This window comes from Nothoprocta perdicaria, unplaced genomic scaffold (genome assembly GCF_003342845.1).
Source record: "Nothoprocta perdicaria isolate Ctin4 unplaced genomic scaffold, notPer1 scaffold_313, whole genome shotgun sequence".
NCBI classification, from domain to species: Eukaryota; Metazoa; Chordata; class Aves; order Tinamiformes; family Tinamidae; genus Nothoprocta; species Nothoprocta perdicaria.
Window position 1 is genome coordinate 136898 of NW_020455548.1, and position 18571 is coordinate 155468.

The following is an 18571-nucleotide window of genomic DNA, read 5'->3' on the forward strand; positions in this document are numbered from 1 at the left end:
CTCCCCCCTGCCCTGGGGGCAGTTACCAGGTCTCCCCTTCAGCCCCTTGTTTTGCCTGCTTTGACTGAGAACACTTTGGGGGCCGGTCAAGCTTCAGGGATAGGCTTTTATGGCAGCTGGTGATCCAGAATATTCCTGTATTGCAGGTCAAACAAGCCCATCAGTGATTTTAAAGTCTGTTTTCCCAGAACTAGGAAGAGGAGCTACTCCCCCTCGGCTCTCTGGACACTTGCCTGCCTCGCAGTCTTTGCTCCCAGGTGGGAGATTGCCACTGCCCCTGCTCAGTAGCTGGTCCCTCACTGGTCAATTTGGCATCCCCTTGCACAGAGCAGCTTTGCAGCCCCTTTTGTGATACAGAACATAATTTCTGTTTGTGAACAGAAATCAAACCATGCAGTAATAGTGCAACCTCCTGCCCCCATCCTCCTGTGAACACCAGAGCTCTGTGCACACAAAAAAAAGCCCTGCTGAACTTGCCCAGTTTCAGTCCCCCAGGCACATTTTCCACAGTGCAGGGGCTCGCCGGCCGGACTGTTTAATTTAGGAAACACAGCTGTGTCATTTGCACACGCGCTTATAGGCAGGCACAGGTCCCCCAGGCGTGTTCTTCAAAAGAAGCCAAGGCGACATGAAGAGCTCTTTGGTGCTGTGCGTGGCCGTGGCCATCTCCCTGGGCTCCTTTCTGGTGGAAGGTAGGTGACATTCCAAGACCTGGGAAAAATTGCACTTAGGAGCAGCCTTGGGTTTGGTGTCATCTACCAACCATAATTTTAACTTCAACAACTGAACCTCAGAGCCTGCTCAAAGTTGCGCTTTAGTGCTAGCTGGGCACCTTGCTGTTTTTCTGCTGGGCATTTTTAATTCCTGCTGCAAGGCTGAAACAGTGATGACTAGGTGCTAACTTCAGATTTTGCAATTAACCATTATAATTAACCAGATAAACTGATGCTGGCTGTGCTAGCACCAAGTTTCTGTATAACAGTCTAAAGGCATCCTCATTTTTGTCATAGATGTAGTCCACTGAATTAAATTTGTGTTCAAAAATCCTGATATCATGAATTAGATCTTCCTTGAAGTTCCTCTAACTTCCAGCAAAAAATTTAGTACATACCCAGACAGCTCCTTGAAAGCAGTTGTTTCCTAGGATGTGTGACTGACTGCATAACCCATTAGTTACAGCAGGAGAAGAGGATGATAGAGATGAACTGTTGATTCTGTGCTGCTTCAACAGAGCCCAGTCTTATGCATTCCTAGTCCTGGCTTTATATATGCATCCATATGTATGTGTGTGCCTGCATGCTTTTTACAGCAAAAATTGGAATTACTTGCCCCTACAGCACTTTTTGCACTATTCATTTTGAAATCAGTGGCTGCTCAGTCTCTCTGGGCCTCTTTCTACTTTAATTAAGTACCCACTTGGACATTCAGCACAGTTGGAACAGCCGCATTTGGAATGTGTTGCCTTCTTGAAGACAGTGCAGTTGGTTAGTATGGGTTATGTTGGGCTCCATTTCTCTGTAATGCTGCAGATCACAGGATATTAGGAGATAATCCAATACTGCAAGATGATATATTTTGTCAAAATACCTCTACATAAATGTCTGAGAAGAAACATGACGTTGCAGTAAGACATACAAACAATTAGATGGGCATTAGAAATTAATGTATTTAACTACTGCCTTCTCCCAAAAGTGCTTTTCTAGGTGATCCTTTGAGTCTTTGCTGATAAACCTCCAAAACCCTAGTCTCAACTTGGTAATTTTAGCAAAAAAAGAAATTTGGAACTCCTGTGTGTTGCAGGTTCACTGAAAACCTAAGTCGGTAGATTGACATAAGGAATTAATTCAAGCAAATAATTTTAGAGTACTTTTCTTGCAGTACATCTTCCCTATATATTGATGAAGCAGAACACTTACTAATGCAATTCTATAAATAAGATGATTTAGAACCCACTGTAAAGCCAGGAGTCTGACTTGAAGATTGGCTTTGAATCAATGTCTGGAGGGAAGGATCATGCACAGCACGTGTAGAACAGTGACAGGCATTATACAGACATATGCAAAAGAAAATAAGCTACAGAAGAGCTATAAAAGAAGTGTCAAGTGAGACAGAGACTAGAGGGGCTTTTCTAGACAGTTTCTACCTCCAGGAAACAGTCCATGCTGAGAGATGATGTGGCAGAGGGGAGACACGCAAAGACTTGGAGGGGGAAAGAAGAGGTACTAAAACAAGAAGCCACATTATACTCTAAATAATTATTTTCTCCTTTACCACCCTGGCTCAAATATGTTTGTGCTTTTCCACCTTGCTGGGGCACAAAGCAGCCAGCCAGAGGTTGGCCGAGCTTGGACAGGTAGCAGCTTGTGCTCCCTGCTATACAGACCATATTTCAAGTCAACCCTTAGTCCCAAAGAGCCAAGTTGGCCAACACTGCCAAGGGACAAAGACCTCTGAAGAAACTACCAAGTGTGGCAGCAAAGGAGGCATCTGTCTGCCCGAGCAGCACCAGGCAGCCAGCTTGTGCAGCAGTGCTGGCTTGTCCCTCTAGAACCTACTGCTTCCAGCTTCCCCAGAGCACAGCCTGGACTGGCAGTCCTAGGCTGAAATAACTGACAACACAACCAGCATTTTCTCTGAGATTCTAGCATAGAGATCCCTTCTTGGGCAGGGGGTGTAGGAAAGGAGATACAAAATTAGCAATTTTCATTTAAGAAAATGGAATATTCTGCTGCTCAAAGCAAGGGAGTGCAATGTTTTCCTTCCCAGTTTAAAAACCCAGGTGAACCTTCCTCCAACACGATTCGGTGAGCAGCATTTGCAACCATTATATAAGTTATAAAGTCACTCTGAAAATTACTTTTTAAAAGTTTCAGCACTCAAGTAATGAGGGCTGAGAGGATCTCAGAGAGGAGCTACCCCATGGAATGGAAGAAGAGGCGGCCAGCATGTTGTGGAGGCCTTCAAACAGTTTTGAAAAGGCCTACATCAAAACTCTATAGGGCTCTTGCACTGCATCCCATGGACTAGGCTCTCCAGGGGCAGCAACAGGCTCTGTCAGCCTGTGGTCTGAGAGACTTGGTGCCCTTCACCCCTACACACCTTCAAGCACAGCCTGGCAGCTGGCAGCCAAGCAGACCTAAGGAGCACACAACCGAACAACTCCTGTCTGAGACACTCCCACACATACTCTCATGTTGCCCCCACAGGTTTGAACACCACCCTTTTCACCCTGTAGCAACAGATGCAATCACTTGTGTATATCAAAGGTTTAAGACATTAAAAACTGAAATCAGATGCAAGTTATGCACAGTATCAGCTCATTCCTTCAAGATTCTCCCTTCTTTGGCAAGTCAGGTGTAATTCTCCCATCAAAGCTTTAAGTGAGACTCAAGTCTTACACAGATGCTGTGATGAACACAAATAAATTTAGCCTGTTGCTCCTTTCTCAATGTTTATACCAATGGCTTAAAATAGCTGAGTTCACAGAGCTGTGAGATCCATCTGAGCCCAATATAGAGCTGTCCCCATCTCTTACAAAGTCTTCTCACAAGGGCTTTGGTACCTGGAAGCAGGCTGGAAACGCTGCAGAAACATTGCAAAGCATTTTCTCATCTTTGCAACGTTTAGAAGTAAAAAGAGGAGTTAATAACCATGTAAGAGGGATGCAACTGAGTTGTAGAACTTTTGTTAAGAACCAGGAAACAGGAGGCTGTCAGCCAAGTCTGCTGGGAGAAATATTATTTCCAATTCCTCTAGTTGTTCAGTGAGAAAGGAGGCATTTCACACCAACAGCAACAACAGAAGAATGTTCTGAGTGACAGACAAGTATTTTTTGTATTTTTCCCCTCTTACTTTGACCAAGTTTCATATTGAATCAGGTGCTAAAAGTGAGGCAGACAGTCATACCCTTACATGACTCTCCCCGGTTTGAGTCAGCTCAGCTACTTGGCTGATAGACTTCAGCTTCAATAAAAACAGACCACCAGTCAAGGTCAGACTTTTCCCTTCCAACCACTTGCCTTTCATCAGCAGGGTGGCAGGATGAGTGCTGGGGTGCTTTTCAGCATTTCTCTTTTGAGGCGCCTGGGGAAAAGGGACCACTGCAAGATACCAGACAAGACCGATTGCCACATTCACAATGTAATAGATAGTTACAGTATAGAAGCAAACTTAGAATCCAACTCTTAGAATAGTTATGACAAGTGATACATAAATTGGCTAACCTCCCTTTAGACGTCTTTTCAACCATCACTACCGAAGCTTCAGAAGCCACTGGAGCAGCAGAGTCACCAGCCTTGTTTCACTCCAGGAACTGTCTGAGCCCAAGCTGCTACCCAGGGCCCATGCTACACTGTCATGGTTCATTTTTAGGCCACATGTTGGATACAGGCAACACTTGAGCTGCCAGTTCAAGGGCCAGGTGAAGCTGTAGGCTTCCTTGGCTGCTTTGTCCTATTTTGCAAGAAATTCTTGCTTATACTCCTCACTCCAGTTTTCATCTTGGCCTCCATCATTCCCATCACCTCTATACAAGTGAGCAGACTGTAGCCTCCGCAGTGGAGAAAGCTGAGCTCAACATTGCAGAGAGACTGCGTCTTGTGTACAGTGACCTGGACTTTGGTCAGTTCAGAGGCCAGAACAGCCATGTGCCTCTGGGAGGTTCTCAGCACTTTCTACCTGAGCAGCTTGCAAGACCTTTTTTTCTGACACTGGAATTGCATATCCTGTACTTGCAGGTTATCCCCAGTCATATGACGATGAGGAGGTTGTGCTGGTCAACAACAAGTGTAAGTGTGTAACAGTGACCTCCAAGTTTGTCCCCTCTAAAGAAAACCCTGAAGAAGAAATCCTGGAGAGAAACATACGCATCATGTAAGTGCCAGACAACTCTTGTGTGGAGAGCAACAGGGAGGCAGTGTTGCAAGGGTTACTTTTGGTTTGCATTATTTGACATCTACTGGCATTTGAAAGGTACAGTCACTTTTACCCACAAATTGCAGAAGGATGACCTGAATAAAGAACAAAAAGGTTGAGAACATGTTATATATCAGAAAAAAATAGTTTAGGCTTCGCCTGCATTTTTCACGGGAATACGCCTCCCCCTTCCTTCCTCTAGAGTCCCACTGAAGAGCCGAGAGAACATCTCCGACCCCACATCCCCCCTCAGAACCACTTTCGTCTACCGCATGACTGATCTGTAAGTAATCTTGACAATTTCCCAGTGCTTACCCTCCCTGCAGTATTACCCATGGCAGCTCGCAAACACTGCGAGGGCCCTAAGATCAAGTAAGGCAGAGTTACACAGGACAGTTTTCCCTAGAGAAGCCATCTCTCCTAACTACTCTGTTACAATGCATTAGCCATAGGACAATGCTTTCACGAGGAATTGCCATGAAAAGCTCACTTGCACAGTAAGTTGCATTCCAAATCAGAAAGCTACACCCTTCCTGGTTCATACTTTGTGGAGACCTGCCTTATGAAACTGTTTCAACAAAAACTTATTACAGCCAGAGAACATTTGTCAAGAGGCTCCTGTGAAAGTCAAGAGATCTAGAAAGGCCAAGCTGCCAGATCAGTGAGATCACTGAGTTTTGTCAAGGATATCCTATAGCGACAGCGTTCCACACTTGTACCTCTTTTCCAGATGCAAAAAATGTGATCCTATAGAAATTGAGCTGGGCGGCGAGATCTACAACGCGCAGCAGAGCACCTCTTGCGACGACACCGAAACCTGCTACACCTACAACAGGGACAAGTGCTACACCACAACCTTCCCATTCCTCTACCACGGGGAGAGGAAAATCCTTCAAGCAGCTCTGACACCAGCGTCCTGCTACGCCGAATAGCTCCGTGCACCGCGGTCGCTTGCCTTGTTGCATTCTGCTTTCCTATCACTACCACAGTTATGCTAGCAGCATTGTAGCCAGACAAGGCCATCTCAAACATCAGCTCCAAGAGTAACCCAAGCTTGCTTATGTTTCTTTTTAAGCATCAAAAGTGCTTTGCCCCCCAAGAACAGCTGCTGGTTCTCGGAGAGTATTCTTACTGTCCCAGCACATATTTGCAATATGATATCTATCACACACTATCACCCTTGAAATTTTCAGGTGTGAATCAGCCGAGTAACCTTGAAATCAAGGGAACTAAACCATTTAAACAGCAAAGGAGCATTGACCTGTTTTGACAGCCTTCAATTTGTGCCCGTCTAAGCACAGCTGCTCCAGACAGCAGGAATGTCCATGTACCTGCTCTCCTGAGCACTGTACACGAGACCTTGGCAGAAGGCTGGTGGCACCATTACAGCTCTGTTGTACAAGCCTACTTGAGAGAGAGAAGATTAGGGCAAGACTGAGTGACTATTTCAAAATGAATGTGCAATTATTATAAAACTCTAGACCCTTCTGCTGCTTCAGTAGTCACAAGCTTCTGTTTTTCATATACCCTTAGACAAAATTATAATATGCTGCTGCTGCTTTTCTCAAGTGTCTCTCAAAGGTGTCAGGACTCAGGTGTTCTACAAACACCAGTATCATCAGGGCCTCATTAAGCATCCCACTTCCTATGCTCTTGTACTGATAGTGATTCCATCTTCAAACCTTGCTCCTAGGTTAATGACTGTTGTAAAAAAACCAATAGACTTGAATATTTTCATCCTGGTTTTGTATTCAGTTGTGCAAGAATTGGGCCCTACACAGAGCTGCATTCAGTCTGCCCCATCAGTCTTGCATGTAACAAACCCACAGTGAATAAAGAAGCTGATTCTGTATAATACATCACACATGGATTTTTAGATGGTATTGTCAGTACATAGCTGATATATGCAAGTGCATTGTCAGCATTACATTTGCGAAGACTAGTATTTTTCTCACCCTTCTTAAAAGCCAATTGTAACATCTTAAGCATTTCCAATGAATTCTTATTGTCCTATGCCATTAAGAGCAAAAACCTGACATACATATTTTGAGCTTTGCTACTAAGACATAAAATAAATTTTTCTGCAGCAGTCGGTGTGTTAAATTCCTTCCTGTTCAAGTCCCCACATGAGCTGCTTGGTTTTCTAGAAAAGCAGCATTAATTCTCTCATGTTTTTGAGAGATATATCAGAACTGCCAGACCAGGCCACTCATTCTACCTGGTTTGGGATCATGTAGCCTGGTGAAAACTCTGAACTTATGTAGCAAAAAAACCAAAAGTTCTAACCGCTTATCTGAAAGACCAGGACTGTAACACAGGAAGAAAAGCTCTGTCTGTCCCTAAAAGCACACAGGGATGCATCCGAGGCCTGTCAGCCAAGGGAAAAAAGGCTGACAAACATGGAAAACTCTAATTGGGAACATTTTCAAGATGCTGACAATATGTCCTGCTTTGAAAGACCTTCTTTCTGGGAGCATGCGGTCAGGCTACTTGCAAGCAACATTGGATCTTTCTTTTGGTGCTGGGTTAAGAGCCTCCTGTTGAAGGGAGCTCTGCCATATTGCTCTTCAGGTACGTACATGGGGACACAGCTTCCCCATGTACACACATCTTCCTAACGACTCAGTCCGCTATATTTTCCCAACTCAGATGAGCTTTTCAACTACATTTAATATTGTGTCAGCCTTCAATTGTTCATTTTTTTATACTCCTAAAATTGCCATTTTATCTGCTTGCAGATCGGTTGTGCACTCACCTTCTCTCAAGCCTGTCTTCCTTGTCTCAATCTGCCCAATTTAGCATGCAATAGGGGTTTCTTGCCTTTTATTTAAAAAAAAATCCTTCTGAAGGCATGGATATTTTTAGAATTCTGCTTGCAGTCTGGAGAAAACAATTGCAAGCAGCTACTGAAACTCAAGTACATGAAGTTGAGCACAACTCCTTAGAGCTCAGACATTATTCCACAGTGGATAAACCAAAATATAAACAGTTCCCTACCAAGAGTAATTGCTGGCCAACAGGACAAATGGCAGTTGAACACAGATAGTTGAAGGATTCTGCAAGAGCCTGGGTCCTGGGACATAAAGGCTTTATACCTGAGATGCTGCTCTGAGAAAAAGTCTGTTTCTGACACTTTAGATAAAGATGGTTCCTTCCTCCAGCCTTGTCTTGTTTCTGCTCTTATCTAACATGCTGGTGAAGCACAAATGGATGTTGGAGGCCATCTGCAATGCCAGCTACCAAGTATTGCAGCAAACTCCTCCATGAGGTGACAGAGCTATGCAGGAATGCATTTGACTTGCCTTTAGATATTTCTGGTATATTAATAGGTAACAGGCTAAGATTTCAGGTGGCCTCCATTACAGAAGACAGCTATGTCAGCTTCTATTCTGTGCACATTCAATCTTTCTGTAGTGCACAAAACAGTACCCTTCTCTCACAGCCAGCTTTCAATTCTTCCCTAGCTATATAAATTGCAACCAGCTAGTCCTTACAGAATTCATAGAGAAAGAGTCAATTACGCTGCGTCAAGCAGCAAGCCTATTTTGGATACTTACAAAGCATCTAGTTAACTGTGGACAAGCCTCTGATTAGAGCAGGACGTTATAATGCAGCATCTTCAGTGTCTTCAAACTCAACCAAATCACTACCAGACTTCTTATTCAGTCAGTCTCTGCACTTCAGCAGTCCCTGTCTAACCTCCAGACTTATCGGGTCATTGCTGCAAACAAAACTGGACGCTAACTTGAAGTTTGCTCTGGTATGAGATTTTTCTCCTGAAACTAATTCATCTACCACCTCCCATTCATTTCAAGAGGATGCAGAGTTTTTATTATTATTCAATGGTCAGGAGTGATTTGATCCATTTCTTCTATGCCTCTTCCATGCCAAATCATTTGCAAGATTTGGGTGCTTCCTCATGACCTTCACCATCATCTTCCTCAGACAGCATTTTCAGCAGGAACTAAAATCAAAGATTCGAGATGTAAGCATGATAACCTACCTGAAGGATGCTTATTACAGAAAAAAATGAGCAAAGTCAGTTAATATAAGAGAAAGGTTAAAAAAGCCCTTTACACATGCTGCTCATGGGTGCAAGTGGTTCTCATGACAGCCACCCCCAAACCCAGCAAGCTTCCTTGCTGCATTCTTCAGAGAGCAAACCCTGTTTTGTGCTCAGTTATCCACAGGTAAAGTACTGCTGGCTTCTAGCACTCCTGCTGACTCAAGCCCCTTGCAACTCCAACCGACAAACCCATCTCTGACCATCATACAAGCTCCAGAAGAGCCAGAAGTCCCTAACCAAGCTAACCGCATGACCAGGGCCCTAAAACAGCACAGTAAAAGCAACAGGCACAGGGCATTGGAGGCACAAACAACCCTTGGCCGGTTCTCCCAGCTCACCTGAGGCTTTCGGTAGCCCTTTCTTTCCAGGAATTCCTTGAAGGCATGGGCACTGCAGGACTTCATAGTCTCCACCTCCTAAGTTAAAGGACAGATTTAAGTTACATAAGTTAACTCGTAAGAATAGCTTCATCAGGCCAAATTACACCAGTCCACATCTGCAGGACTCTCAAAAGTAATTACTAAATTGAAACTGCTAACAACCAACTAATTCAAATTTGAGTTGCTCTTTTTAAAGATGCAAGATGGCTTCATGGACTTGAATGAACTTTAGTCAGTTTTCACTTAAAACTTCAATCTGATGCACAGGGCAAAAGAAAACTGTCCTCACCCGGCCCCTTCTACTCCCAGCATCTTTGTGAGGGAAGGCTTATTCCTTTTATTATATTAAACAGCACCACCTTCAAGCTGTGACATTCTCCCAGGAGAAACTGCATAATAACAACTAAAACAAAAAGAAAAAGGACTAAATTAAAAAAAGACTAAAATTCTAAATTTAAAAAAGACTAAATGAAAACCAAAAGAAAAATGTGGTGCTCCTCATGCAGCACACCCTTGGCACACAGGCAACTGCTTTACCCATGTGCAACCCCTTGGTTTTACCTTTGCAAGGACTGCCCTCTAGAGCACTACAGAAATCTGCTTCCCTACATTTATGCAGCTAGCATGAAGATGGGATTGGTAGGCTGATATACCTTAAAAGGCCAAGGCTGGTGCCTTGTACGAGAACTCCTGCCAACAGCCTGAGGAAGCAAAATCTCCCGGCCCTTTGACTGCCCTGCTTGCATGTCACCCAGTTGCACAACATGGAAGGGTCCAGGGAAGGCAGGCTTGTTTCCACAGCTGGTGCTGAACAGGTTCATGAGGGCACCTTCATCAATGCTGCAATTCCCTCCACCCTGGAACAAGAGCCAGAAGACTATCTCCAAGTGAGCAAAGACATGAAGGTTTTCCTTCCCATTTCCCTTTTGGACATGCATTTGCTCAAATTCCATATACTCTCCACTTGCACTGCTTCTTAAATGTACATATAAGCAAGTATATCTCTATTAATATGACGGCAGTGAGCAGTAGGCATGCCTCAAGTCAATTCAGAACTAAAATACTAACTAGTGCTTTAAAGTCAGGTCAGTTGGGAATGCTTCAAGCTGAGACAGTTGAACTCATACACTCATAGTTCCCAGGAATCCTTCTTAAGCCAGCTTGGCAGCATGTCTGCTTATCCTTGCCTTACATTTCAAGGCACTGAATCCTGTAAGCCAATAGCATGACAGAGCTGAAATTCAGAAACAAGGTTTCCTGACTTGGATTCACACAATAGCATATTTTTATTACCCAAATCTAAGGACTTGTCTGCCTGAATGAAGCCATTAGTTTCTCAAAGGGCAGATGCTGACAGGTTTGGGGGTTAAGTTCCCTCCACACAAACTTCCTCTGTCTCTTCAAACTTACCAGTGTAATAACCCAGTCACAGAAGTGCTTGGTCGTTCGCTTTATGTGTTCATCGAGGAGAGCAAAGCTGTTCAGCTCAGCCACCTTTTCTCTTGCTGATGCTTTCTTCTTGGAAAACCACGTACATGCATCTTGACTTTGGGACACCCTGCTGCTGAGCAAAGAAATACAAGTTGGAAACAATGATTGGCTGCCACTATAACTTAGTTCTCAAACTGAAGCTGGACCTTGTTTTCACATACAACTTGGAATCATGTTAGTGTACCACCAGACACAGTCACATGTCTTGTATGGAGTAGCATAAGCTATTTGAATCCTTTCTAGACATCAGCTTCATAAATCTGACCAACCACAAATCTGACCAACCCACCAACCCTACTAGCAAAAGCATTTTCAGAAACCATTTCCCAAGGAACCTGTGATTTCCAGCACCTCTCAAAACCATCAACCACTCCAGCCTCCCTCCTGCCTCAAACATTGAAACAGTTAAGAAAAATGCCATGTCACAAGCAATGAGAGCCTTCCTTGTAAGAAGTTTGGTTTTCTCTGCTTCTGTTTGGGAATATGCCTGCCTGCATGAACCTGCATTTCCTTTCCATACATTTCATCTTGAACCAGGGAAAATTCAGAAAAGTTTCAATATTACTCTCCATCTTATCCTGTACTCACAGTTCTTGTGTCTGGGGACTTGTTGCTTGGGTTTGTTTGTCTTCCCAAAACTCCTGAAGCATCTGGCGCTTCTTTTCATAGCCATTGTACCCAGCCTTGACCCTCAAAAGCACTTCAGGATACAGGACTCCAAATACCTCCTCAAAAAGCTGCAAGCCAATCAAAAAGAACATGCATTCAATAAAACCTGTTGGATGAAATCTTCGTGGGGCTATGCAAAAGAGAACTTAACACTGAGACTAGGGCAGTCTACTACTCCATGTCAGATTCTGCTTTCAGTGTTTTCAAGTCTTGTACCTTTCAATTCAATCCCTTCTTACGTGACTTCTTTGCCCTAATAGTAGGAATCAGGAGACCTCTGCTGCTGCCCGGCCTTGAAAAAGGGATCAGGGACTCAACTCCCTTCTCTCAATACTAAGGTTTCTCCCACTCGTATGACACAAATAGCCACATATTAGGTTACTTTTCTGTTCCAGCTCTCCGAACAGTCTTTAACTGGGATTACAAAAACCATTCCTTTTGGAGACGTACTTTCTAACAAATGCATCTGCTAATAATGGCTGTTTAATCAATACTCTACCTGCACAACATATTCCCTCCTGGCTTGCTGCAGTGGACTAAGCTTGGAAAGACAGACCTGTGTTCTGCTTTTCTTCCTTCCCTTCTGTTTAGCTGCACAGGAAGATTTAAGTGCATTGTTTCTAAGGGTAACTGGGACAGTTCGTTTTGTGCCATACACCATCACATTATCAGATGAAGGAGGAAAGCCATCTCTGAAGTCGTCTAAGCCCTTTTTCAGGAATATCCAGCGCTGCCCATTAAGGGAATCTGATAGCATCGGTTTGCTTTCCCGAAAGTAGTTAGAAGACACTTTAAGACATCTGAAAACAATTACATTTGAGAACATGAGGACTGCCTTCTAGTGAAAAACATTAGCCTAGATTCTGAGCATTGAGATATAAACAAATATCTGACTCCAAGTATATTAGCCCACGCTGCTTAGTCGTTTATTATTATTCTGCTTAAGCTTACCAACACCAAATTGTTCTGTATCAGATATAACTGCCAAAGTTCAGAAATCCTTTCTCACAGAAGTTGCTGACACTTCTTTCACGAATAAAATCCTCAACAACTTTATAAAGCTCTTTCCAAGCATGCATTGCACACACATTGCTTGAAAGTTGCAAGCTTAGCTGTGGCTATTCCAGTCATTTCAATGTAAGGTTAACTGGGTTTACCATCAGAAGCACAAACTAAAAGCTTAAAGCTATCAACACTGCACTCCCCAAGAACATAATTTTCTGAAAGATTATTCCATCAGCCATCCTTTTAGCTGTACAATCAAGATGGTCCTCATTACTCATAATTGCCTCACACAGTTAATTATAACTTCAATTCTCACTTATTCCATATGACATCTTTGGTCTCTGGTCTGCCCAAATAGTCCAAAATTTGCAGTAAAATAGTCTTGGCAGTTTTACAGAACTAGATACAAGCTGGCAAATGAAAGACTTCATTTTCACAAGGCTGAAGTTTAACACAGCTCAAGTTGTTGCACTGAACCCCCATTCACAACAGCTATTTTCAGTGTCTCCATACCAGAGCCTGCTTGCTACAGCCCAACTAAGCTGCAGAGCATAGAAGCTGTCCATTAGAGAAACAGTGTTTTCCAGTTGCAGTAACAGTCCCTGAATTAAGCTCTCTCTCGGTAACTCAATACTAAACCACTCCTAAGAGACTTCTGAACAGAACAGGAAATGCAAACAGAATAGTACCTACCTGATATTCTCAAGCTGTGCAGATTTCATAGACAAAAAAGGCATTTTATTTCACAGTGCTTCGTATATAAAAAGGTAACTCAATGTTCAAGAAAATCTGAAGTTAATAACTGTGCAGTTTTGCTTCAGGCAAAGGTACTGGTTAAATTCCAGCTGAAAAAAATACATGAGGTATGTTTGGATTTGGTTGTTGTGGAAACCAGACCTACTCATTATCTGCCTACAAAGGCCTTAGTCACACACAGAGTCCAGCATCAACACAGAAAATTCCCATGGGCTATGGGGAGTAACTTGGAAATTAAGCAGAGCTTGATTGCTTGAAAACACAAGCTAAAGAGCAGTAAATATCAGTACTTGGTTCACAGTACAGCAAGCCAGGTCCTTCCTGCTAGTGGATAGCACAGTAATCCTTAGTTTAACATGCCTTCAATAACCTTCTTGAACATGAATCTCCACAGAACATATATAAAGCAAGCATGGGGGCCAGGTCTCATCTTCTAAGTTAAACAACCAAGCTTCACACCATTTTTATTAAGGAGAGACAGATGAATGCAAAACTAATTCCTCACGTAAACTTGAGCTGGAATTTCAATTTCAGGATAAATTGAAATAATTATTTGAGCAGGTGAGCAAAGCAGAAGGGTTTTGCCAAGAGCAGGACAGCTCATGGAATAGATAGAGAAGAGTCAACATCCCAAGTAGAGCAGCACCTGCTGCTTAAGTCACTGGAGTCTCTGAACTTGCCTAAACCTGAATGTCTAAAGCCCGGAGATGCCTTTCAGCATCAAAGACCAAGGGGCAGGAGATTCATCACAGAAACAAATCATCACTAGACCTTTCTGACCTGAGAGCTGCAGGACAGGTAGGGTACCCAGAGATGCTTAAATCCAATAATTGAATTAAGGCTTATTTATAGTTCCTGCCTTATCATTTCCTCCTTAATTTAGATTAAGGACTTCATCTTTATTGATAGCCCTAACAAGCCTACAGAAATAGTCACTTCACTTTTTTTTTCCTTTTTGAAATTACTCTGCCTGACTTGTTCATTATTTACTAGTGTTGTTTAGGTTCTTTTAACTGATAAAACATGGCAAAGTTACCAAGGTCTCTTGGCACAGCATAGAAAAAATAAAAATAAGAAAAATAAGAAACAGATCTCATCTGCTCCTGAAGTTCACCATCTCTGCTTTTTACCATGAGCATTGCCTCTGAGCAGAACTCGGATAGAGGGCAGTTGTGTGATATCCGTTGGGCAGGATGAGGTGCAGGCCATTGCCTGGGGCCCCTCTGTGCTCTCACCAGCACTCCTCATGTTAGACATGAGGGACAAGCTCAGTATTTTTAGCACAGCAAGTCCCTATTTGATGGACTCTGAAGAAGACATTAGTGGGCCTGTGTAAAAGATGTGTTTATTGAGGGTGACAGCTTCTCCTTTCTAGAAAGCATTTAAAGAGAAATCTTTTCCCACATTGAAACCATCTGTGATACCCCGGGGCTACAGCACAAGAACTTGTAGAGGCCATGATATAAAAAGGAAAAACACTTACTGAATTGATCAAATTACATATCATGAGAGGTGAATGCAACATCTCAAAGCATTATTAGAAGTGTTATTCATCGGGATGAAGACTTGACAAGCTTTTATAACACTAGCCACACTGCTCAGTCTTTGTTCACAGCTTACAAAATCTGTTCAAATGTGTGGAAAACTCCTGAGAACAGAAAGGACTGTGACTCTGAGTAAAGCTTAGAAGACTTACAGGGTCATTACTGTAACATGATCTCAAGAGCTGCACTTTTGCAAACAATAAAGCAGTTAGTTGGTTTTAGGAGGTAAATATTGGAGTCCATAATAAAATATAAACATATATAGAGATTTTTTCAGTTTTAATTTTCGCCCTTCCTTAATAGGAAATGGGAGCATACTCCTCAAGTCCACTCAGTTTACACACTTTTCTACACATGTGTGTGTGTGTATATATATATGAATATATGCACACACATACACACACACATCTCAAATGAGACAAATCAGATGACTTCTCCAAAGGCTGTTCTGTCAATGCCTTAATCAAGACCTCAAAATGGAATCTTACTCCCCAGGTTGCCTTTTCAAGTAAAAGTCTCAGGATAAGTGTTTAACCTAGATCTTGTTCCATGATGCATGTTTAAATAAAGGGCTAGAAGCATGTCTCCCTACTTCATTACCTAGCCATAAAAATACTCTTTAGGATTATGGACACAAGGTTTAGCCAAGCGTCCCCAAAAGTTTCTGTACCTCAGACATGCAAAACTTCAGGAAGAATGGTTAAGTATTTTGTTTTTCAAGAAATCATGTTTAGATAACTTCCTGACAAGTATAATAACTTTTTTCTAATAACTAGGTTTCGATTTCTACTATCTCAACTAGTTAGTGCTTAACATATGATTTGGCTTTTTTTCTTATTCTAACCATATGTATAGAGCTTAATAGTTCCAGACAAGCTTATGAACAGATTTTGCTAGTATTTTGCCCTTGCTTGAGTCATCCTAGATGAATCTTTTTTCTGCACATTCATGAGCACTTAATTAACATGGTCTCAATTTTTCATAATACACAAGGTAGAGAAACAGGGTATTCTCCAAGTTCAACAGTGCTACAGACATTTTCTGAGGACATATTTAAATCATCCATCTCAAATAATACTAAGACAACAAAAATAAGGTGGCAAATCTAAACATTTGTTTCATACTGTTTTTGTCTGGTTAAGTTATATCTAAGAAGGGTCACAAGCAAAACTTAAGCTACTCAAGTACTTGCAACTAAATTCACTTCTTCTGGAACCTCTTGCCTACATCCATCTCCTTTCACTTGGCTTCCCTAACATATATTGATCATGTAACTGTAGACATCTACTTTTGACTACAAATCAAAAAAATTTAGTGCACTCTAGAAAATATAAGCGTTCTGCCATTATTATATCTCTTCTATTTTCCTTTCTATGTGATTCATACTTGTCTGTTTAGGCTAGCAGCTGTTTTAAGACAACACCTTCCTATTTCCCATCTGTGCAGCACTTGCTTCTGAGCACGCTCAACTTGATTAGAGAACAGCTGCAAGTGAGCTATGAAACAAAGCATGACATCAGGATCCAACCAAAACGTTCACTCTACAGCCATCTCATGAAATTACTTTCACCCTTAATGCTAACACATTTGTTAAACCACATCAAAGCACAGCATTTTCAATACTGTCTCCCCCCACCTCAAGTTGACTTCTAAAGCACAAAATACTTGATACTTGCAGAAATTAATTCTAAGAAGAAATGCTTAGTTAAAATACTACCTTCTTGGTTCATGTAACAGCTCCTTTTCAACTCAAAACACTTGTGCCTGTCCCAGAATCCCAGACAGGCTGAGGTTAGACAACTCCTGTAGAAAGTATCTATCCAAGCCTCCTGCTCAAGCAGGGACACCTACAGCATGTAGCACAGAGTTGTATTATACTCTGTTATCACACAGAAAATGAATTACTAAAAAAACAAGAGTAGGAAAAGGAGTACCTTTTTTCATATTGGAAAAAAACAAAGAACTAAATTGGTTTTGTCCTCAAATCATACCTTGCTAATCAAGAAAATACATATTGTGCTGCTAGAGAACAACATATCCCTATAAATGGTCAGGTACTAATAAAATTGCTGTTCATATATTTAAGCTCATTGGTATGAACAGTCTTGGTGAAACCTGATTTACCTGTATCTTTGTAGGTACCAGGAACACTTCACAAAAAGCTTTGTGCATACTACCTCATGAATACAATAAAAACCTGCAAAGATTTTTTTTCCCCCCCTCACTTCTCTATATTAGAGGAATAACTTTTTTATAACATAACCCTGAAATAATGAGAAAAACTCAGAAAACCAACTCCTTTTCTATTACCTACAAAACACAATCATTTATAAAGGCCCTACAAAAGGAAAAAAAATACAGATTCTCAAATAGAACTTTTCTTGAAAAATCTTAATTTTAAACAAGAAATTAAATTTTCATTTCATAGACAAAATAACAGCTCCTTTCCCACTGCAATATTGACTATGCAGAAACAAATAACTACTTTTATTTTCCACATGCACCAACAACAAAGTCTTCTTTTATTACCCATTACAGGTAACTAAAAACTCCTGCTTGCTACTTTACCCTCCTAGTACTCCCTTCCCACATCCCCTTACCCCATACACATACCCTAAAAAGCTAACTAAGAAATAAGAAACTTTAAACTTTTTCAAGGTAACAAAACACCACACCTGATCCCCAACCTAACAAACAAGAGAGGCTAAACCCTTCCCACATGGCTTAAATCACGCGTAGGTTGATTAGCTCGTGGACATTGGACCAATCACAGTGCAAGAGGGAGAGGATTTGGGTTATAAATAGTCACATGGGCAGCTTAGTTTCAAGACTTTTTTTTTTTTTTTTAAAGGTTGCAGTTAATATTTATTGTATTTTATTTTAGTGAGGTTTTTTTGGTTGTATTGTTAATTTTTTGTTTTATAAAAATTTTAATTGAAAGTCTAGGTGAGTAGTTTAGGTAGGTTTTATATGTTTGAAAACAAAAGTTAATGATTAATAATTTGTTAAACCCTTCTTTGCATTTTTTTTTTCAGTAAGATTAAGTTAGCTTACTTAGTACTTTTAGTTCATGTAAAAATAAATAGAACAAAGAAGTGTTGTCTGTGCAGTGCTGAAGATAAGTAGTAACTGAGGCTTTTCCATGTGTTTTTAGTGCCAAGGCTAACTATCTCTACCCATTATATTCATAAATATGAGCAGTAGTGTCTTAGCAAGCAGTGCATGTGGGCATGCTTCTTACACAAATGGTAACTCTGAGACAGTTACTGTAAGACTGCATCTAAATTTTGGGGTGTCTAATAGCTTCAAGTTCCTTTCAATACTTGTGTTGTTTTTTAAATTAAGCAGAGGAGAAAGAATGACCCTCCTTCTATTGTCTTATTTGTTAAAAGTGAGAAACTATATTGGTTTGGACCACTAACTTCATGGTGTGAACTTGCTAAGTAGTTTTTGGGTTATATCCAATGAAAGTGGAAAACACTAATTACTGAACACAAGTTAATCATTTTGGTAGGGAAATATATCCTGTATTAAATATGTATATCTTTAATTTATAAGGTAAATAGCCACCTGTCTACAAAAAAAAGAAGGTAACAAGAAAGATCAAGTCTTTATATTTTTTTTTTTTTTGTTCAGGAAGGAATCCAGTAACACTGAACTGACTTTATCTTGTGTTTTCTCATCTTTAGAGAATTGTCACTTCACTGCCAGTTCCTGTAAGGTGTTCACCTCTGAGATGCAGTGCA

The 18571-nt window shown here is 41.4% G+C and overlaps 2 protein-coding genes across 4 annotated transcripts; one reads left to right on the forward strand and one right to left on the reverse strand.

Annotated features, from left to right (window-relative positions):
• Positions 1-433: 433 nt before the first annotated feature.
• On the forward strand, positions 434-6658 carry JCHAIN (joining chain of multimeric IgA and IgM). Its single transcript, XM_026042756.1, has 4 exons — positions 434-692; positions 4737-4872; positions 5117-5197; positions 5645-6658. The coding sequence occupies exons 1-4, from the start codon at positions 629-631 to the stop codon at positions 5844-5846; spliced, it is 483 nt and encodes a 160-aa protein (XP_025898541.1). The 5' UTR covers positions 434-628; the 3' UTR covers positions 5847-6658.
• Positions 6659-7266: 608 nt separating this feature from the next.
• FAM47A (family with sequence similarity 47 member A) lies at positions 7267-16593 on the reverse strand. 3 transcript variants are annotated; one of them, XM_026042754.1, is made up of 8 exons: positions 16543-16569; positions 13219-13370; positions 12020-12320; positions 11440-11588; positions 10771-10921; positions 10014-10217; positions 9319-9396; positions 7267-8878 (listed from the first exon to the last, which is right to left on the reverse strand). In XM_026042754.1, the coding sequence occupies exons 2-8, from the start codon at positions 13260-13262 to the stop codon at positions 8807-8809; spliced, it is 999 nt and encodes a 332-aa protein (XP_025898539.1). In that variant the 5' UTR covers positions 13263-13370; positions 16543-16569; the 3' UTR covers positions 7267-8806. The 3 variants fall into 3 exon arrangements, with proteins under 3 accessions (XP_025898539.1, XP_025898538.1, XP_025898540.1); XM_026042753.1 differs by having other exon boundaries at positions 10771-10924; XM_026042755.1 differs by lacking the exon at positions 13219-13370 and having other exon boundaries at positions 10771-10924; positions 16543-16593.
• Positions 16594-18571: the final 1978 nt, after the last annotated feature.